Source organism: Podarcis erhardii (genome assembly GCF_964252035.2).
Source record: "Podarcis erhardii genome assembly, chromosome: 6".
In the NCBI taxonomy this organism is placed as follows: Eukaryota; Metazoa; Chordata; class Lepidosauria; order Squamata; family Lacertidae; genus Podarcis; species Podarcis erhardii.
Window position 1 is genome coordinate 35,646,438 of NC_138510.1, and position 21,233 is coordinate 35,667,670.

The 21,233-nt window shown below is 45.2% G+C and overlaps 1 protein-coding gene across 4 annotated transcripts in view; it reads right to left on the bottom strand.

Moving 5' to 3' along the window:
- Positions 1-350: 350 nt before the first annotated feature.
- Positions 351-21,233, bottom strand: part of MAGI3 (membrane associated guanylate kinase, WW and PDZ domain containing 3) — a 128,943-nt gene continuing 108,060 nt past the window's right edge. For 2 of the 4 annotated variants that reach the window (XM_081864885.1, XM_081864884.1), the window contains exons 19-22: positions 10,004-10,147; positions 7,856-7,994; positions 6,454-6,542; positions 5,160-5,299 (exon numbers count right to left, since the gene is read on the bottom strand). In XM_081864885.1, coding sequence (XP_081721011.1) covers positions 6,493-6,542; positions 7,856-7,994; positions 10,004-10,147 — 333 coding nt within the window. In that variant the 3' untranslated portion in view covers positions 5,160-5,299; positions 6,454-6,492. Of the gene's footprint in view, positions 5,300-6,453; positions 6,543-7,855; positions 7,995-10,003; positions 10,148-21,233 lie in introns of all 4 variants that reach the window. The other 2 variants (XM_081864883.1, XM_081864882.1) reach the window with 1 other exon arrangement.

Consider the following 21,233-nt stretch of genomic DNA (forward strand, 5'->3'; position numbering starts at 1 on the left):
ATGTTTTTTAGAATTTTTGAACTTGTACCTTCCTGCTGTTCATGATCTTTTACATCCAATCTAGAGTTATAATGTAGCAGGTGGCTAACACAGTCTGACTCTGCCCAATAGTTTTTTGTGGCCCTGCAATCCCTCCCAACCATTTCTCTTACTCTACATAATTTGATTCTGCAATGCCAAACAGTTTTGTGATCTCCAAAATTTCCCCCTTTTGAAAAATGGTCATGCCCACGTTTACAGTGTTAGCTGGGGCCAATGCAGCCCTTGGCCTGAAAGAAGTTATATACACTTGTTCTAATTCATAAAATACTGAAGAGGTGATATTTTCATAAAGTACAGTACTCCAGAAGCCATGAACTAGAGTCTCTTTTTAATGTATCTATATAAAAAATAATGAGCGATTTACAGGTCTCTTTCTAATCAGAACCTTAGAAGTATATATAAAGGTGCTGTACAATATATAAACATTTACATCCAGTACAACCATAGGTTTCTCAACATTCCAAGGCCACATTGCTAAAGTCATTTTATGCAGTTAAGTACAGATACAAAGTCTCTGGGTAGAAGGGCTCACATCAAACAGAGGACAACAAATTAGGTCACGCCATTAAAGGTTAAATTGCATATGGATAATGATTACTTGCTGAATAATGGAGGGGGGAACCATTTTAGTTTTACTAAGTCATCTTGATATTTCTGCAGTTTTCATTCAACACTATTCTGTGACGGAGTATAAGAATCTTGAAGGGATGTTTCATGATGTTTGTCAAGGTATTTAAACTACATAGGCTAACTCAAGTATTAAATATTTTCACAGTAATTTTCTACAATATTTGCACATATGTCCTACAGCAACTTGAGTTCTTAAATGAGAGAACAAAAGACACTTCAAAAAACAATTTTCTTAATATTAAGAGTTTAACCAGCTGTCTTTTAAAAAAACAATTTCCTCAAGAACTGGTTTGTCTTGGTAGAATCACACCACAGAAATGCTTAGGAAAACCAAGTCCAAAGAATATAGGGCTTTTAAAAACCTCCTGTTCAAAACAGGAATTCATTTGAGCCACATTAAACTTTTAAAAACTCAGGGAAATTAATAAGCAACACAGATATTGTTGGGATGGGAAAACACCATTTAAAAATAAAAAGCACAAACCCATGTGGAACTGTAAGATACTGTAAATTCACAGCCAACATACATACACCTTGCACAAATTTTAAAAAAGGTGAACAGATGTTCTAACGTAACTTAAATGTGTATCATCACACCAGTATATGTTTCTGGGTGCCACATGAACAAATCCATCATGAAAGTGCAGGACTATTGCACAATAGACAACCTTGCACCTTTCAATTTCCCATTCTGACCAATGCCATCAGGCATCCTATTGAGGCTCTGAATACAGGTACGTTTATGCTTTCAACTTTTCCTTCTCAAGCATTTTCACTGTCATTGCAATGGTCAGCTTGAGAGGTGGTGGTGAGGAAAGGGCTAATCAACAGCTTTCTAGAGACCTAGTGCTTTTAAATGGGCAATTGGATGTCACTTAATGCCAGTTGCTTCTGATCAAGCTAGCAGGATAAGCACAGCAACCACACAGGGATAGTCATACAAAACCAGTAACAATAGCACCAAGCAAGTACACCTCTTGAAGTAGTATTCCAGGCTTCAGTGAAATCATATCTCACACAGACAGCATCTAAGGAATTTCATTCTTCAGCAATCAAAGTCCATTTCAAGAGTTCACAGGATTACCACTATCCTAGATATCTTCACCAATCTATTCCCCATCACACTCAAAGCATTCAGACCCAGCAGGGCTAGGTGAAAAGGGTATGTCAGCAATCGAGTTGAATGCAAAGCAATAATCTTCTGAAAGTGACATCGCTAAAGCCCTCAGTGGCAAGCCTGTAGTTACTACGACACAATGCCAACTTCAGCTGTTCTCCAGAATAAGGCTGAGCAGTATCATGCAAAAGTGAAAATCAAACAGAAATGGTAAAACCTTGAGCAGATAGATGGGCTCTATACAGATAAATATTTCCAAACAGCAATGGGAATGACTTATTCCTACTGGCTCAGGGGAAGTGCCACAGTAACAGTAGTTACTGCACATGCAAAGAACTACACATGCAAAGGAAGTGGAGAAGCTTGTCTCATTCAGTTCAACAAAGCAGTAAAACTGACTGCCAGACTGCCTAAAGTAGAGTGCAACTGATAAAAAGAAAGGGTTAATATGTCAGCAAAACAGGAATGCCACCATTAGATTTTTTTTAAAAAAATGCTTGGACATTACTGTGCAAGAAAAATAGTACTGTGCATTTTTTTTCTTTAGTAGATAGGGATTTCACAAAATAGAGGGGAGAGGAAGGGAGAAGAATGTTAGCAGTAGTAGAGTTCTTAAAAGGCAATATTAACAATGTGTCCTTAATTTGCAGACATCCATTTGCCACAGTGCTATGCTGGAAAGAACTTGTTTTGTCCCATCTCAAACACACACACTCCCGCGCAAAAAGCAAAACAAGCTCAAAACACTAAAGAACTTGCAGAACTTATTAACCAGACATTGCATTAAGACATTCCCAAAACGAACACACACATAAACACACAGGCAATGAAAGTTCCATTACAAAACATTCTGCATGTTTGAGAAATCATCACTTATACACTGTAACTAACAGAACAGGTAAAAAAAAGGACTGGAAGAGAAACTAATGGATGAAGGAAAGAAAATAAGTTTGAGAAGAAAGGGGAAAGAATAAAATATAAAATAGAGAACAAGACTTGAAAGCTGGAAGAAAGAAGTCTAATACAATTAAACAGCCTACTGGAAGAGGAAGCTCCCTGACAAAGTGTGGAAATCTTTGATTTAGGGTAACATAAGGGGCATGGATCAAACTGCTGAGATGGATCAAACTCACAAAAGCTCATTCAGAGGCTGCCAAATCCATTGCTAGAATGATGTAAAATTCAAAGTCTCCATTCTTGCAGCTTGCCATCTCCTTAAATCCCATCACAATTAACTACATGTCTGAGGTGCAAATGTGCTCCACTGTTAACATTCCTCACTATCATATTTACACTCACGCAGAAGTAAGAGAGGTACGTAAAAAAATGGAAAACAAAGTGAGGTCTTCTAGTAATAGTGATAAGCAAGGACAATTCTTGAGAATTTGACTTTGGTGGATCAGTTTACTCTGCTGTGTTTTAAGATCTTGAATTTTGAGCCAAGGCAGGAAATATTCAAGTGTTTAGACAGCATTAAGCAAAAAAACAAACAACAGATGGCAGATGCTGACAAACAGCATGGCAGTAAGCTTGAAAGCATATGCACACTCTGCATGTTTAATAACTAATGTTAAAAGTGCTTGTTAAAAAATAATAACCAGGACATAATTTCGTGGCAATCCTGAAGCCACTTACTTCAATATAATCACGCTGAAATTAAGAGAACTGTTGTGATTTTAAAACTACTCAGCTTTCAGATTTAAATTTGTATCACATATTTTAAAGTTGGAATGGACAACTCAAACAAGGTAGTGAAGAGAGCAAATGACAAAAAAAAGTACATATAAAGGGGCACTGTCCTGTTTAAAGTTATTATGCTGGTATTGACAGGTTTGAGGAGGGTGGAAGAGAGCTTTGTGAAAAAAGGCATTTGGGGCATGTTTGCTCCCTGGCTCCAGAGAGCCAAGAAAACCAAGCACATCTAACTTCTTGCTTGAGCAGCGAGAACTCAGAAATATTCCCTATGTAAACATGCAGCATGCTTGAGTAAATACTCATTTTTAAACTTTTTTCCCCCTTTTCTGTGGCAGTGGAAAATGCAGAAGATTCAACAGGATACAGTAGATAACTTGGCACAAGAACAAGAGTAGTGAGTCATGATTACACTGATAATAGGCATTAAATAATTTTGTTCATTATCTCACAATACTATCAGAAAGCCTTAGCAGTGCAACATCAGGAGCAGCAGGACACCACCTTCAAAGGGACCAAAGGACAGCAGCTTTTGAAGAGTTTCATATATGCAATCCAAAAGGTCCTTCATGCAGCCTAATTTAACTTCCAATCAAATGTACTTTCTGTTCATCACAGTGTCTGAAAAAATGACAGTTTTGTGAAAAGAAAAACTGTTTTAAGTGGCCACATTAGAAACTTGATTAAAATATGTTCTAAAAAAGTTTGTCAGTCAAACCCGTTTGTCTGTCACACCTGTTGCTTTTGTGACTCTGCTTGCACTTGGTACCTTCCAAGGTCCAGGAGTTATAGCTTTCTTCACAGGAGATCTGCTCTCACTTTTGAAAATTCCATCCTCTTTGGTTTTATCAGCTGACTCCAAGTCATTGTCTCTGTATTTGTTCAGGACAACAGGCTCTTCTGCTTCAAGCCTAGTGTTGTTATCTCCAGAAAATACTGAATCATCAGGAAGACCTGCCATTTTTAATTGGTTAGAGCTTTTGATTTTTTCATCTTCCAGTGTTTTCTTTCTAAGTTGATTAGCCTCAGAAAGTGGAAGAGACTGCTCCTCTGACTTGTAATGTGCTGTCTCTGAAGGGCATTTCTCATCCTTCCCAGATATGTTTTGCTTTGTGACTTCTTTGATGCCTCCTAATTTCACTTTTTCTATTGGTAGCACAGTTGTGTGCTTTTCACTAACAGGTGTTCCACTTTTAAATTCTGTTAATCTTTGCTCTGTGTTCAGATTATCTCTGCTTCTTTCTTTCTTTGGATATTTCTGGGGACTGGCAGATCTGCCTCTCTTTTCCTTGACAGGGACTTTCCCAATATCTGCACACTCAGGGGTTCCCTGGTGCTTGTTTTCACGTCTTTTGGGACTTTCTGGCTGGTCTAAGCAACCCTTGGTGGTTTTTTTAGGTTCACCCATTCGAGGGCTGTTGCATGGTGCTTGATTATGGCCTTTGGAAGTACTATTGCTCAACTTTTTTGGGCTGGCTGATCTGCCTCTGCTGGTTGCATTGCCCACTGCCAACTGTGCAGTACTGTGTACCACCTTATCACCTGGACTGGAGGGGTGGTCCCGTTTGTTCACATTCTTTTGTGCAGAAGTTGCATTCTTAATCTCCAAGTGGTTTTCCATTAAAGTGCTTTTCTTTTCAGGCACAGTTTTCTTCAGTTCTTCCAGTTTCTCAGGCTTCTGGACTTTCACTAAAGCTTCTTCTGGTCCTGGCAAATGAGATGCTTCAGATGTGGAAGCAGAATGTGAAGATGAGGGAAGTGGTGTCTGTTCACCGTGTGTTACACTTGAGGACGTTGGATTCAAACTATCCAGATCACCTGCATCAGAACAAGGACAAATATGCCGCTAAGCAATAAGGATGTGTTATTGACATTTAAAGCCCTTCCAGTTTTAAGCTATGTAAAAACACAACAACTCGTACAATGAAAAAACAACTTATGTCTCTATATGGCAAGACAACAAATTAGGTTTTACAGACTGCAGGTCATGTATTCTTTTGCTAATAACTGTATTTAAGAAGTGCTGCATATCCCCCATATGTGCACATCCTTCCCTGCTTTGCAAACCTGATTTCTGTGCATACTCAACTCTTCCACTACAACAACAAAAAACTGCAATCTACATTAACTCACTTTCCTGTTAACCACAACACTGCACGATAATTAAAACAAGAGTCTTATTATTCCTTTACATTTCAGGGAAAGAATTTCTCCCACAGGGTCTAGGGAAGTGTATGCATGGGGTTTGCAGAATGGGCTGGAGAGAGAATAAATGAAAGGGACACAAATCTTCAAAATCGTGCTGAGTATGTAGGGCACATTTAATTCAATGTAGCTTATAACAATATTCATAAGCCACCAATTCAAAAAATAATAATTCATGGTGGTATACAATAAAACCATGAAATCACAAAATACACAATTTTAATAAAAGAAACAAAATGTCCAATGCAGCTTGATTTCAGCCTTTCTCAGAGGCAAATACTATAAATGAGTAGAGAACTTCAACAAAGCATGATGCCTTTAACCAGTTATAGTCCTTGACCCCAAGGAAAGTTGAAACTGAAATGTGCTGAGTATTTCACATCTTTCTTTAGAGTACCCCACATACCTTTGCACTGTTTTGAGGCTTTACCTCTTTTTGTTTGTTTGTGTTTTCATGCTGCCCTCTGCTGTTTTTCTCAAGAGAGAGTAACCACATAGTGCATGTTACATAGAACAGTTGGGAGAAATCACTGATTTGGAGGATGTGCTAGGAAGGACAATGATCTCTGCTGACACATGGAAAGGCTTTGGGATTTATTTAGCTGGTAAGACTTGTGAAATGCAGGACTCCTAAAACTTATTCTTCTGCATCAGTGATAGACTACACTTAAGCAATACATGCCAAAAGAAAACTGAAAACAAGGAGAGCGAAAAACTACTGTTTGAAGCAAATAAAAAGAGGTCAATCACAAGACATGCAGATTTACCAAGTCTTTAAGGAAAGACCAAGAAAAGCACTGAAAGCTTTAATGCTGCTCAGGTTTCACGTAGGAGCACAAACTGGAAGGAGCCAAACCTGAGGGAGGAAGAGAAAAAGCCCAGGACTATATACCAAAATCACAGCACACAGCAAAAGACTTCATCAGAAATGTACGATTCACAAGCAGAGTGCAAGAGCTGGCATAGTGAGAATAAAAAGAATCACGCTATTCCTTACTGTCCTGTGTTTGCAAGAACTGCTTGAGTACGCTCCACCAAGGAAGCCTGGTAGTCACAGTGTCTTAAATAAACAGACCCTCAGGTCTCTGTGGTTGCTCTTGTATGTGTGTCCTGAGAGAAAGTGCTGAAAGATGCTGAAGTGTCCCTTCCCCCCTTAGCCACTTTCTCAAGTTCCCATGTCTGTTTAGAATGTTTGCACCCAAAAGGGATCACCTCAATTTTCTTAGGGTTATTCAGTTAAGGGGCGAAGTCTGTTGCAAACTGCTCCACTCTCGTGGAAAGTTACTTTCAGACTAATACAGCTCAATATAACCCGTTGATTGATGTCACTTTCAGAGACTATTTGGCACAAATTCCTGTAAAGAAATGAAACAAAGGGGTCCACTCATGGGAAAATAGACTGATCTCACAAGATCCTCTGGGAGCTGAGACTTCTGTGTCTTTTATCAGTCCTTCCAAATATAGTACCAAATATATGTTTCTTTTTCTCTAGTGCTGCCTTCCCTAACCAGGTAAAGTCCAGAGCTTGTAAGACTACAGCTTTCACGATCCCTGACTACTGGGCTATACTGAAGGGGTGCTGGCAGTTGTAGACCATCTGGAAGGCACCACATTGGCTACCCTTGCTCTAGTGCATTTGAACATTATTTACCTTTGACTGGGGGAATTTAATGCCTCTACATTATTCAAGTCAATTCCCTCTCTCTGTGTGTCTGCCTGTATCACCTCTGCAAAGACTTCAAGGACTGGTGGGTGTGGATGGCAAAGGACCTACATCACTGTTTCTCTTGGGGGATTGCTGAGGGTTGGTGAGGAGGGAGAACAATGCCTGGGCCTTGGGGATATACCTCATTTTCCTCTAAGTGATACAGGAAGACAAGGAAGAAAAAGAGCATACAGTCAGCACAGAAGGAGCGGGAAATGGGGAAGATTATTTCTAGGCAACTAGCTGACTCTGGCAAACAAAGCTCTCATGAAACTCTGATCTGCCTTCAGGTATGAAAGCAGATATAGATGTAAGTCTGCTTGACCTTGTCTCTGGAGAAGATAGCAGAGTTAATGCTCTTCTAACACTGAAGAACAGCAGCATCTGCAACATACATAACAGGCTAAGACAGTCACTCCCTCTCATTCATCAGATCCTTAAACAGGACAGAAGTACCATATTACCATGATCTGGTATTAAGCCGGTTCCTGGTCGCAAAAGGAGGAGAACTTTATTTCCTCCAGACTGAATCAATTCAATGGCTCGGGTATGGGTGATTCCTTGGGTCGGCTCCCCATTGATCTCAACAATCTGGTCCCCAACCTGAGGAAGGAAAAGCATCCATATTAAACACAAAGGGCACATCAAATTCTTGCCTTATACATAGAACCTGTTTAAGTAAATCCTGTTTTGTCGCATATTCAATTCAAAGTGGCTAACAATATTCATACTGTTATAAAATCTGCTGAACTCACAGCACCACCCATGAATAGAATCCCAATTATCACCTGGAATTCCAGGTACTGACTTGCCCTCTAGATAACTTCATTACAGCTTTACATTCTGTGAGCTGGCACCTACATATGACTGCTGAAGGACAATGCTAAAGGCCAGCTGTGGAATTGGGAGCGGGGAGAGATGGAAGGGTTGTCATTGAGGTGTGAAATGCAACCCAAGAATTACAAAGTGTATATTGCAGTGTTGTTAACTGACCAGCAGATGCCACTGTTACATACAAGGTAACATGCAGGGCTGGATGGAGCCTGACACCTCACGGAGTAAGAGGGGGAGGGAACAGGTTCCATTTAAGGTGGGGAAGCAGCATCGCATTCTAGTAGTTTGGAGCAGTTTCTTGCTTGAAAAATAGAAACAACTCACAGTGCTGTGAAAAACTCCCTCTAGATATTTACTGTGTGGTTGAAAAGACATTTTGAAGGAGAAAGAGTTCAGTGAGAACATTCATTTAGGCAAGAAGATCTACAGGAAAAAGCATGGGACAGCTCTCGAGGCTCCGATTTGTAACTGGTTTCAAGTTTTATTAGCTTATGTGTATTTTGTCCAATTACAGGCAAATTCATCACTCCCTTAGACTTCTGCAATAAAAAGTGTGGAAGCAACGCCTTAACAGCCATATACCACAAGCAGCACAGCTGCATCTAGGTTCCTATAAACAAAATATACCGTGGGCCACAAGAAACATCCTTGCAGATATAATTTTATGGTTTGCAAATTGATTCTAAAATGAAAAGTGGTATACTGCAGTAATAAAATTTACATCATTAAATTCGTTTATAGCATACATCTCAGTGAACACTGTAGAGTCTTGAGAAAGAGTCTGTTCAAAACTGCAACCAGCAGGAAAGAACTGTAAACAAAGTCTTTTTCTCAGTGTTACCAGGTGACCAATGGGGTTACCCTGGGCAGATGGGCTTACATAAAATGGAAAGTATTTGTTTTATTTTATTTGTTTAGAAGTGTAAAGAAGAGAGTATGATCCAATGAATAGTGTGTTGGAGTTCCAGTGTCCTGGAGCTACTTTCAGAGGCTCCTGATGCACACCATTTGTTAAAAAAAGTATGCCAATATGCTAAGTGGGACATATGCTTGGTAGTAGGAAAGGCATGGCTGTTGAGGTTGAGACTCTTTAAAAAGCAGCACTGACAAAGTCATATAAGAGCTCACTCACCTGCTCATCCTCCAAAATAATATATAGCAACCTCTGTCAACATTGCCCTTCTGTTTGTCACTAATTCATGCATTTGCTCATATGCTTTTAACACCTACTTTGGCATTTGCCAACATAAGCTACTTATTATTTCACGATAACAGAGGTTATGTCTCCCTTTTCTACTGATTCACCATTAGGTATATTAGTGTCTGGGTGCAACTGTATAAATTCAAGATTAAAGGGGGGGGGAGGAAGGCGGGAAACATGAATATGTGATTCAAATTTGGGGCTCTAGTAAGGGACACTACTTGAGATGAAGCCCATAGCATATTTCTGGAAAAAACAAGTACACCCTTAGAGCAGGGACGATCAAAATGGTGGCCTCCAGATGCAGGTGGACTACAACTACCTGGCCAACAACTGGAGACTGCCACATTGGCTATCTTTGCTGAAGAGTCCCAGCAAATACTCTGGTAACTATTTGGGAGTTGATGCAAACAAGGTAGAGTGGCAATGACAATACTTACTAATAATAATAATAATAATAATAATAATAATAATAATAAGGCCTGAAAAACCAAGCAAGGTCAGCCAATTTAGTCTTTAAGAATCTTAGGTGATTAAGCCCACCCCCACCAAAAAAAAAAACCTATTAGATACTCACATGAATTCTCCCATCTTTAATGGCAGGGCCATCTTCAGCAAGCCGAAGAATAAACAACCCCATGTTATACTCCTTTCCTCCACGAAGGCTAAATCCAAAACCTCGAGGACCTCTCTCCAATTCTACAGGATAACATCCAGGGATCTGAGCAGAAAACATAGAGCAGACTTAGATCACATTGGAAAGAGACCTTCCTTACTATATTGTTAGAGAAAGCTTCAAAGTGAGCCTAAGACAGATCCTGATCTCTCAAGCACAAGCTCAGGGAGAAAAAGTTGACTCAGGCAGATCTTAACATAAGATTGCAAATGAAAAGTGGCTTTCCTAAAGATCATCCTGATTTTTATTTTGACTGAGTGCCAAGCCTCCATATAGGGGCTGCTGCAAAGTGCTTATCCGACTTTGGTCTCCATGCTGCAGATGTAGCATTTAAAAGTGTTTTGCCCTGTATATTGGCTGATATGCATGCATATATTTGTGCCAGCAATAGCCAATGACAGGGATATGCAATATAGCTCAATGCTTATTTAGTCATATTGGGTGGAATCCAATGAAGTGCTAAGTGAACAAGGATTTCTGCTTGTGGAATGGAACGTTCTTTCCCTCTCCTCACCCCCATATCCCCTCTGTATATTCTAGTGTTTCTCCTAATCCTCTGGTGCAGATTTAGTAATTCCTCAACTAATTCTACATGTAGACTCTATTTACTTTAAAACTTACAAGGCCAATATAAGTTCTTCCAAAAAAGGATGCAAACGTGCTCTTTCCCATTTCTTTAGCACCAAAGTCTAGGCCAGAAACTCTGCACAACTGTAATAGCTATGCCTCCCCCCACTTTCTGTTACTTTTAGAAGTATGAGGATTTAGTGAGAAAATTATTATGAGTCCCTGGAAATACAACTATTCTAGCTTAACCAGTTAGGGATAAACTGATAAGTTCTTTATCAAAAGTAGCCAAGGCTTCTACCACAGATGTAACCCAGCAAGCTTTATGTAAAGCATAGCACTCCATCCTTAAACAGACTACTAGATCTTCCAATAATATCCCAAATTCCCACTTCATATTGATTCTAGTCACCTGAAGATTAAATGATTTAAAAAACCCTGCTAGTTTAAGACCAGAGTTCAGACTGTCTCATGTTGGCTCAAGAAATACAAAGCTGAGAAACGAAAAGCTAAGGTTGACAGTTTAACATAAATGATGCTGTGCAATGTCACAAATTGTGCTTTCTTACAACTTACTACCCATGCACCCACACTTTTGCTTGTTTTTTCAGGCCCAAATCCTGATGTGGAGGATGGAGTGCCTAGGACCAGCAAACATGTCCCATGTTGTCCTAGTCCTGTATTGTCTTATGAAGCACCTGAGCCTTACTGTAATGCTAGAGGAATTCTTCTGCAAGTTGTGGTTTATTATTAAATACTACTTTTGTTAAATGTGGCAATGCATAGTTGTGGGATGCATAGCTGCAGGGTGGCTGTTCGTATGTGTTTATGGTGCCCATGGCAGTTTGTCAGGTTTCCAAATGTGCCCAGAAACCTATCAAGATTGGTGAACTCTGGTACCGTCAGTGTGTTGCACTGCTACAGGCATTGCACATGGCAGCCACCAGGTGGCTCCTGAATTCAGAACAATACATTATAGAATCATAGAATAGAATCATAGAATCATAGAGTTGGAAGAGACCACAAGGGCCATCGAGTCCAACCCCCTGCCAAGCAGGAAACACCATCAGAGCACTCCTGACATATGGTTGTCAAGCCTCTGCTTAAAGACCTCCAAAGAAGGAGACTCCACCACACTCCTTGGCAGCAAATTCCACTGTCGAACAGCTCTTACTGTCAGGAAGTTCTTCCTAATGTTTAGGTGGAATCTTCTTTCTTGTAGTTTGGAACCACTGCCCCGTGTCCGCTTCTCTGGAGCAGCAGAAAACAACCTTTCTCCCTCCTCTATGTGACATCCTTTTATATATTTGAACATGGCTATCATATCACCCCTTAACCTCCTCTTCTCCAGGCTAAACATGCCCAGCTCCCTTAGTCGTTCCTCATAAGGCATCGTTTCCAGGCCTTTGACCATTTTGGTTGCCCTCCTCTGGACACGTTCCAGTTTGTCAGTGTCTTTCTTGAACTGTGGTGCCCAGAACTGGACACAGTACTCCAGGTGAGGTCTGACCAGAGCAGAATACAGTGGCACTATTACTTCCCTTGATCTAGATGCTATACTCCTATTGATGCAGCCCAGAATTGCATTGGCTTTTTTAGCTGCCGCGTCACACTGTTGGCTCATGTCAAGTTTGTGGTCAACCAAGACTCCTAGATCCTTTTCACATGTACTGCTCTCAAGCCAGGTGTCACCCATCTTGTATTTGTGCCTCTCATTTTTTTTGCCCAAGTGCAATACTTTACATTTCTCCCTGTTAAAATTCATCTTGTTTGTTTTGGCCCAGTTCTCTAATCTGTCAAGATCGTTTTGAAGTGTGATCCTGTCCTCTGGGGTGTTAGCCACCCCTCCCAGTTTGGTGTCATCTGCAAATTTGATCAGGATACCCTTGAGTCCATCATCCAAGTCGTTGATAAAGATGTTGAATAAGACCAGGCCCAAGACAGAACCCTGTGGCACCCCACTAGTCACTCTTCTCCAGGATGAAGAGGAACCATTGATGAGCACCCTTTGGGTTCGGTCAGTCAGCCAGTTACAAATCCACTGAGTGGTAGCATAGTCAAGACCGCATTTTACCAGCTTCTTTACAAGAATATCATGGGGCACCTTGTCAAATGCCTTGCTGAAATCAAGGTAGGCTACATCCACTGCGTTCCCTTCATCTACCAGGCTTGTAATTCTGTCAAAAAACGAGATCAGGTTAGTCTGACATGACTTATTTTTCAGAAATCCATGCTGACTATTGGTGATCACAGCATTCCTTTCTAGGTGCTCACAGACTGTTTGCTTAATGATCTGCTCCAGAATCTTCCCTGGTATTGATGTCAGACTGACTGGGCGGTAATTATTTGGGTCCTCTCTTTTCCCCTTTTTGAAAATAGGGACAACATTTGCCCTCCTCCAGTCTGCCGGGACTTCGCCTGTTCTCCAGGAATTCTCAAAGATGACTGCCAGTGGTTCTGAGATCACATCTGCCAGTTCTTTTAATACTCTTGGATGCAGTTCATCTGGCCCTGGAGACTTGAATACATCTAAACTAGCCAAGTATTCTTGTACTATCTCCTTAGTTATTCTGGGCTGTGTTTCCTCTGCTGAATCATTTGCTCCAAATTCTTCAGGTCGGGCATTGTTTTCTTTATCGGAGAAGACTGAGGCTAAGAAGGCATTGAGGAGTTCAGCCCTTTCTGTGTCCCCTGTTTGCATTACACCATCTTCTCCTCTGAGTGACCCCACTGTTTCTTTGTTCTTCCTTTTGCTACGAACATACCCATAAAAGCCTTTTTTGTTGCTTTTAACCTCTCTAGCAAGCCTGAGTTCATTCTGTGCTTTAGCTTTTCTGACTTTGTGCCTACACGTGCTGGCTATTTGTTTGAATTCCTCTTTGGTGGTTTCCCCCCTTTTCCATTTTTTGTACACATCCTTTTTTAATCTTAACTCAGTTAAAAGTTCTTTAGATAGCCACCCGGCTTCTTTAGGCACCTTCCATGTTTCCGTCTCATTGGTATTGCCTGAAGTTGTGCTTTTACTATCTCCCTCTTAACAAACTCCCAGCCATCATGAACTCCCTTTCCTTTTAGTATTACTGTCCATGGGATCTCACCCAGCACTTCCCTAAGTTTTATGAAGTCGGCTTTCTTAAAGTCAAGAAATTGAGTCCTAGTATGCTTGGCTGCTCCTTTCCGCTGTATAGTAAACTTCAGAAGAGCATGATCACTCGCGCCTAACGATCCTTCCACTTCTACCCCACTAACCAGGTCATCAACATTGGTTAGGACCAGATCTAAAATGGCTTGCATGCTTGGCCATCTGTTCCAGGAAGGCATCATCTATGTCCTCCGTTTGGCTTGGGGATCTATAGTAAACTCCCACAATGAGGTTCCTGTTATTCTTCTCTCCCTTAATTTTGACCCAAATGCTCTCACTTTGGCTTTGAGGTTCTAAATCTTGGATCTCTTCACAGGTATACACATCCCTGACATATAACGCCACTCCTCCTCCTTTCTTGTCTGGTCTGTTTCTCTGAAATAGATTGTATCCCTCCATTATTACATTCCAGTCATGGGACTTATCCCACCAGGTTTCAGTGATGCCTATAATGTCATATTTAGTTTGCTGTACCAAGAGCTCAAGCTCATCTTGTTTATTTCCCATGCTTTGCGCATTAGTGTACAGACATTGAAGTCCATTAATCATTCCCCCGTGTCTCTTATTTAAGGATTTTTTCCTCCCACCACTAGGTCTGCGTGCTGTTTGCTCCATTTGGTCTATGAAATTTGGATGATCATCTTCATCAATTGATAGACTCCTACCTTCAGGAGCACTGTCTCCCTCCCCCACATTAGTCAGTTTAAAGCCCTCCTGATGAGGTTTCTGAGATTTTTGGCAAAAACATTCCTCCCAACCGTTGTGAGGTGCAGCCCATCGCTTGCCAGAAGTCCATCTTCAAGAAACTGCAGTCCGTGATCTAAGAATCCAAACCGTTCCTGTTTACACCATTTGCGAAGCCAGCTGTTCACTTCCACTATTTTTCTCTCTCTCCCTGGGCCACGTCGTTCAACTGGGAGGACAGATGAGATGACAATTTGTGCATTTAATTGCTTCAATTTCCTGCCCAGAGCCTCATAGTCTCTTTTGATCTTCTGGAGGCTATTGCTTGCAGTGTCATTGGTTCCCACATGAACCAAGAGGAAGGGGTATTTGTCAGTGGGTGTCAGGGTTTTAGGGAGAGAGGAGACAGAGAGCGAGGGCGAGGAGGAAGAGGACGACAACGAGCCGAGGTTGTCCCAAAGTCCGTCTAGCGAATCAGAGGATTCCCAGAAGGGAGCCCCCCTGGTCAGGCCAAGGGGCAATAGAGAGGGAATCAGTCAGAGAGAGGGGAACGAAGAGGGAATCCCCAGTGGGAGTGGCAAAGCGGGACCAGCTCCCCCGTCGGAACGGAGTAGAGGGGGGGGAGTTGCCAGTGTGTCAGAAAGAGCAGGACAGGAAGGAGGAAGGGGGAGGAGTTCGGAGCAAGACGTCCTGCCTGAAAGGGAGGAGTGTAGTACCGAGAGCAGCGTAACTGTAGAAAGGAAGGTCAGAGGCAACGTACGCGCGCCAAGTTCAAATATAGAGGCGCGCGGAAATGAGGAGAGCTCTGAGGAGGAGCCTGGTGCCAAAGCACGAAGGAGGGGGGAGCAGGCGGGAGAAGACTCAGCCTCTGGGGAGTCCCGGAAAGAGGGAAGACAGGGGGGCAGGAAGACCCTGCGGAAAAGGAAAGAGAGGAAAAGGTGGAGCAGTACAAGCCTCTTAAATTGGTGCAGGGGAGGGACGGACTCAGAGGGGACTTCTAACATCTAAGGGTAACAGATGCGGAGCCACGGAGTTTGGATGTAATGACGACAATGATCTTCAATAAAACCTTTTGTATATAGCTTGGACTGGACTTTGGTCTCTTGTGAGCTGGGACCCAGGGTGGCTCTGACAGAAAGTCCCCTCTCTCTGAACGCAAAATTTTTTTTTTTTGCAAAGCTCACGAACGGTGACAGCCATGACTGCGGAGGAGCAGTTGACAGCGCTGCGAACTACAGTTTCCGAACTCACTGCTGCAGTCCTTGCGTCTCAGAAGAAGCATGACGAAATGGAGAAGCGCTGCCAGGACCTGCAAACAAGGTGGGAACGTGCAAGCAGGGAAGGGTTCCCAGGGTCCAGATCAGAGGGGATTGGACTTGGACGGAGGGGGGGCAGCCTAGTCACCCACTTCGATGGGAACCTGAAGCACTACCCCAGTTTCAGAGCAGACGTTTTGTATGCATTGCACTTGCTTCGTCATGACTTTAAAGATGAGGAGGAGAAAGTGGGGTTTATTGTTTCTCACTTGCATGGGCCGGCCAGAGACTGGTTGCGCAATTTGTGGCGTGAAGATGGCCCTGCCCGCCGCGATGCAGATGAATTCATTAAAGCGATGGATGCCTGCTTCCAGTCTACTGTAGATGTGGATCTTGCACGCAGGGAAATTTTTGGATTGCGGCAAGGCAAAGCCACTGTGCGTCAGTACCATTCTAGATTTTTTGCTTTACTGACTGCGCTAAGCTGGGAGAAGGATTGTGCACCTGTGAGGGATTTGTTCTGGGAGGGTCCCATTAAGGATGAACTTGCCAGGGGAGACAGACCCCAGACCCTGGAGGAGCTTGTGCAGAGGGCTTTGGCGATTGGGATACGGCACGAGGGACGTCCTTGGCACACTGAGGAAGAACGTCAGGTGCGTCCACCAGCGAGGACGTCTTCTTTCATCCCCAGGGAGTTCAGTCAGTCACATCCTTCGCCACTGGGAAGGCAGGGGGAGGAGCCCATGGAACTTGGTGGTGCTAAGGCTCAAGCAACAGCCAGAGCCCCAGCTTCCGGTGCAGTGAAGGCAAAGCCTCCTAGAGGGACCAGGAAGTGTTACATTTGCGACAGTGCACAGCACATGGCGAAAGAGTGTCCCCAGAGGCTGCAGAAACACACTGCAGCTTTAGCAACTGTTGCAGCAGAAATGATGCAAGCAGAGCAACCTCAGGGAAACGACAGTGCCTGGCTGGAAGCAGAGCTGCTGGGGCTCAGCCAGGCGAATCTGTAGAGCAGTCCCCAGCGCTTTTGCAACGCACAGACCCTTTACCACCCAAGCCAGCGGTGCAGCTCACTGCAACACTTCAGTTGCCGAATGGAACCACCCTGGAAGTCCCCATCACGATTGATTCTGGGAGCAACGCAGATTTTGTGGGGACGCACTTTGTCAAGCAGCATCGCATAGCGCTTCTGCCAGCGACAACACCTCTGAACGTAGTCACGGTGGATGGCAGGAAATTGCTAGGAGGACAAGTTGTGCAACAGACGCCTCCCATGGTGATGAGGATTGGAAATCATCGAGAAGTCATCAGCTTCAATGTCACCCGCCTTTCAGACACGCCTATAGTATTAGGCATGAGTTGGCTGGAGAGACACAGTCCTGCTGTAGCGTGGTACCAACGGCAGATCACCTTTTGCTCATCGTACTGTGCTCAACATTGCATCCAGTCCAGCCAGGAGGAGGGAGCTGAGCAGCAGTTGCAACTTGGCATGGTGCAGGCAGTACCCCGCAAGTACGAGGGGTTCCTGGAGGTTTTCTGCGAGAAGGAAGCTGACCAGTTGCCGCCCCACAGGCCTTATGATTGTGCCATCGACCTGGTGCCAGGGGCGCAGTTGCCGACTGCAAAGCTGTATTCCATGTCTGAGGATGAGATGCAAGAACTCAGGGAGTTCATAGAGCACAATTTGAAGCGCGGATTCATCCGAGAATCGAAAGCGGTGGGGGGCAGTCCTGTTTTCTTTGTAAAGAAGAAAGACACGCCCCAGAAAAGACTCATTGTGGACTATCGATTCATAAACAGTAAGACCAAACCCAAGGCCTTCCCCATGCCCAAGATAGATGATCTCCTGGCAACCGTAAGGAAGGGGAAGATCTTCACCAAATTGGATCTGCGTGGAGCGTATAACCTCATACGCATCCGGGAGGGCGATGAGTGGAAGACGGCCATGTTCACGCCTCTGGGCACGTACGAATACAGAGTTATGCCATTTGGTCTCCAAAATGGATCTCACGTCTTCCAAGCATTTATGCATCACGTGCTAGCGGGACTTCTCTACAAGAAATGCGTGTGTTTCCTCGACGACATCCTGATCTTTTCGGAAACGGAGGAGGCCCATGAGAAGGACGTAAAGGAAGTCCTGCAGAGACTACGGGAGAACAAGCTCTACGCCAAGTTAGAGAAGTGCCAGTTTGATGTGACGGACGTGGATTTCCTAGGCTACAAGCTGTCCGACAAGGGGCTGGCCATGGACAGCGCCAAGGTCCGCGCGGTGTTGGACTGGAAGAGCCCTCGCAATCGGAAGGAAGTCCAAAGATTCATCGGCTTCGCCAACTTCTACCGCAAATTCATCAGAGGTTTTGCAAAGGAGACGGCAGCGATCACGGACACTCTCAGTTCCAAGAAAAAGAGGTTCGTGTGGACGGAACAGGCGGAGCGCTCTTTTCAGAAGCTTAAAAGCCTTTTCGCCTCCGAGGAGCAGCTGCTGCACGTGAATCCAGGCAAGCCCATACGACTAGAGACCGACGCGTCAGACAGAGCGGTTGGAGCCGTACTCCTGCAAGAAGATCCACATGGAAACTGGAGACCCGGTGCCTTTTACTCCAGAAAGCTCAGCAAAGCGGAGCAAAACTACACCATATGGGACAGGGAGCTGTTAGCCATTCACGCAGCTTTCAAAGCGTGGCGACACTTCCTCATAGGAGCCAAGCACACAGTACAGGTCCGCACGGATCACAAGAACCTAGAGTATTGGCGCACGGCGAAGCTCCAAAGCCAGAGGCACATGCGCTGGGCGGAATTCTTCGCGGATTTCGACTTTCGGATAGAGTACGTCCCAGGAGATTCCAACGTTATAGCCGATGCGCTATCCAGGAAACCGCAATATCTCGATGAAGCGGCGCCTGTAGCAGCCAAGCACATTTTCGCACCGCAGGCGTGGTCGTGCGCTGCCGCCACAGTAGATCTGGACGCGGTGCGACGCGCGTTGCAAGTGGATCAGTTCGCACAGTCCAAGATGGAGGAATTGCGCAGAGGTGTGCAGAGTGGCGAAGAGTTCCAACTACGCGACGGGCTGCTAACTCGCAAAGGTGCCCTCTACGTGCCAAGCGACGAGCTTCGCGCAAAGGTTCTGCAGCAGTTGCACGACGCCCCCAGTGCGGGCCACTTCGGTAAGGAGAAGACAATAGAACTGGTGGCAAGAGACTTTTGGTGGCCCCGGATGCGTGGAGAGGTAGCGGATTACGTCGCCAGGTGTGACACTTGTCAGAGGTTCAAGCCAGTACACCAGAAGCCAGCGGGGCTGTTGGAACCGCTGGAAACGCCACAGCAACCGTGGGAGAGGGTAGCTCTGGACTTCGTTACTGACCTGCCCAGCTCCAGGGGGAAGACGGCGGTACTGGTGGTTGTGGACCTGTTCACCAAGATGGCGCACTTCATTCCATGCGCAAAGGTGGCGACGGCGGAACAGACTGCCAAACTCTTCATCGATCACGTGTTCAAGGTGCATGGGCTGCCGCAGTCCATCCTGTCCGACAGGGGGCGCCAGTTTGTTTCCAATTTTTGGCAGAAGCTTTTAGGTATCCTGAACGTCAAGATCAACCTCACGTCGGCGAGACACCCGCAAACCAACGGCCAAGCTGAGAGGGTCAACGCGATCATGCAGCAGTACCTGAGATGTTACGCCAACCAGCGACCAGCAGTTTGGGTGGACTACCTGCCGATGGCAGAGTTTGCCTATAACAACACGAAGCACGCGTCCACGGGGGTGACGCCGTTTTTCGCGAACAATGGTCGTCACCCCAGAACCTTCCCGGGGTTCGTGGCACCGGGAGAGGGGGTGCCGCAAGGAGCCGACCAGTTTGCAGCGGAGCTGCAGGAGGTGCACGAAGAGTTGCGGAGACATTTAGAGCTGGCCAAGCAAGCATATAAGGTGCAGGCTGACAAAAACAGGAGAGAGGGAGAGGAGATCCAGGTGGGGGACTGGGTGTGGTTAGCGGCCCAAGCGATGCCAGCCAAGTCGTTGGCCAAGAAGAAGCTGGGGCACAGGCAGTTAGGGCCGTACCAGGTGGAGGCTAAAATCAACCCTGTAGCCTTTCGACTAGCCCTCCCCGAAGGTTCCAGAGTGCACCCGGTCTTTCATAGATCGGTGCTCACTCCCTACAAGGCACCGCACAGGTTTCAGGAGTCTGACACAGTCACGCAACAACACACTAAGTCACAGGAGAGGGAGAGGGCGCCTAGGGCCGAACCACTCAACGAGGTCACAGAGATCCTGGACTCGAGATGGGGGCAAGAGGGAGTAGAATATTTTCTAGTCAGAGAGGGTGCCCCAGTCAGTGCCAATGGTTGGGTGCCGGGCTACGCCTTAGACGAACCTCTTTTAAAAGACGAGTTCCATGCCCTTTTCCCTCATAGACCCATGCCAGCCGAGTACTTTGATGACTGGCTCTTTACGCCCACATGTTCAGGCAGCACTTTCCACGGCTTTTCTTCAGCTGAAGAAAGGTCGCCGGACTCCAACTCGCCCAGGGGATCGTGTTCGGGGGTGGACACAGAACCCTCTTATTGGTGGGACGAGCAACCAGAGGAGGACTGGCGCAGGAAATGGCTGACGGGACCTTGGCAGGCAGCACCGGACCAGGTACCAATGGAGGAGGGAGAAGAGAACACCTTGGGTCAAGAACCCGAATTCGAACACTCGTACAACGAACTGCAAACAGAGGAGATGGAGGTGCAGAATCTGTATCCTGCGTCCGCCTCCGAAGAGCGGCAGCTTCCACAACCTGCACCCGATGAGCGGAAGGGGGGAAGGGGGGGCTTCGAGGGGGGGATGGATGTCAGGGTTTTAGGGAGAGAGGAGACAGAGAGCGAGGGCGAGGAGGAAGAGGACGACAACGAGCCGAGGTTGTCCCAAAGTCCGTCTAGCGAATCAGAGGATTCCCAGAAGGGAGCCCCCCTGGTCAGGCCAAGGGGCAATAGAGAGGGAATCAGTCAGAGAGAGGGGAACGAAGAGGGAATCCCCAGTGGGAGTGGCAAAGCGGGACCAGCTCCCCCGTCGGAACGGAGTAGAGGGGGGGGAGTTGCCAGTGTGTCAGAAAGAGCAGGACAGGAAGGAGGAAGGGGGAGGAGTTCGGAGCAAGACGTCCTGCCTGAAAGGGAGGAGTGTAGTACCGAGAGCAGCGTAACTGTAGAAAGGAAGGTCAGAGGCAACGTACGCGCGCCAAGTTCAAATATAGAGGCGCGCGGAAATGAGGAGAGCTCTGAGGAGGAGCCTGGTGCCAAAGCACGAAGGAGGGGGGAGCAGGCGGGAGAAGACTCAGCCTCTGGGGAGTCCCGGAAAGAGGGAAGACAGGGGGGCAGGAAGACCCTGCGGAAAAGGAAAGAGAGGAAAAGGTGGAGCAGTACAAGCCTCTTAAATTGGTGCAGGGGAGGGACGGACTCAGAGGGGACTTCTAACATCTAAGGGTAACAGATGCGGAGCCAC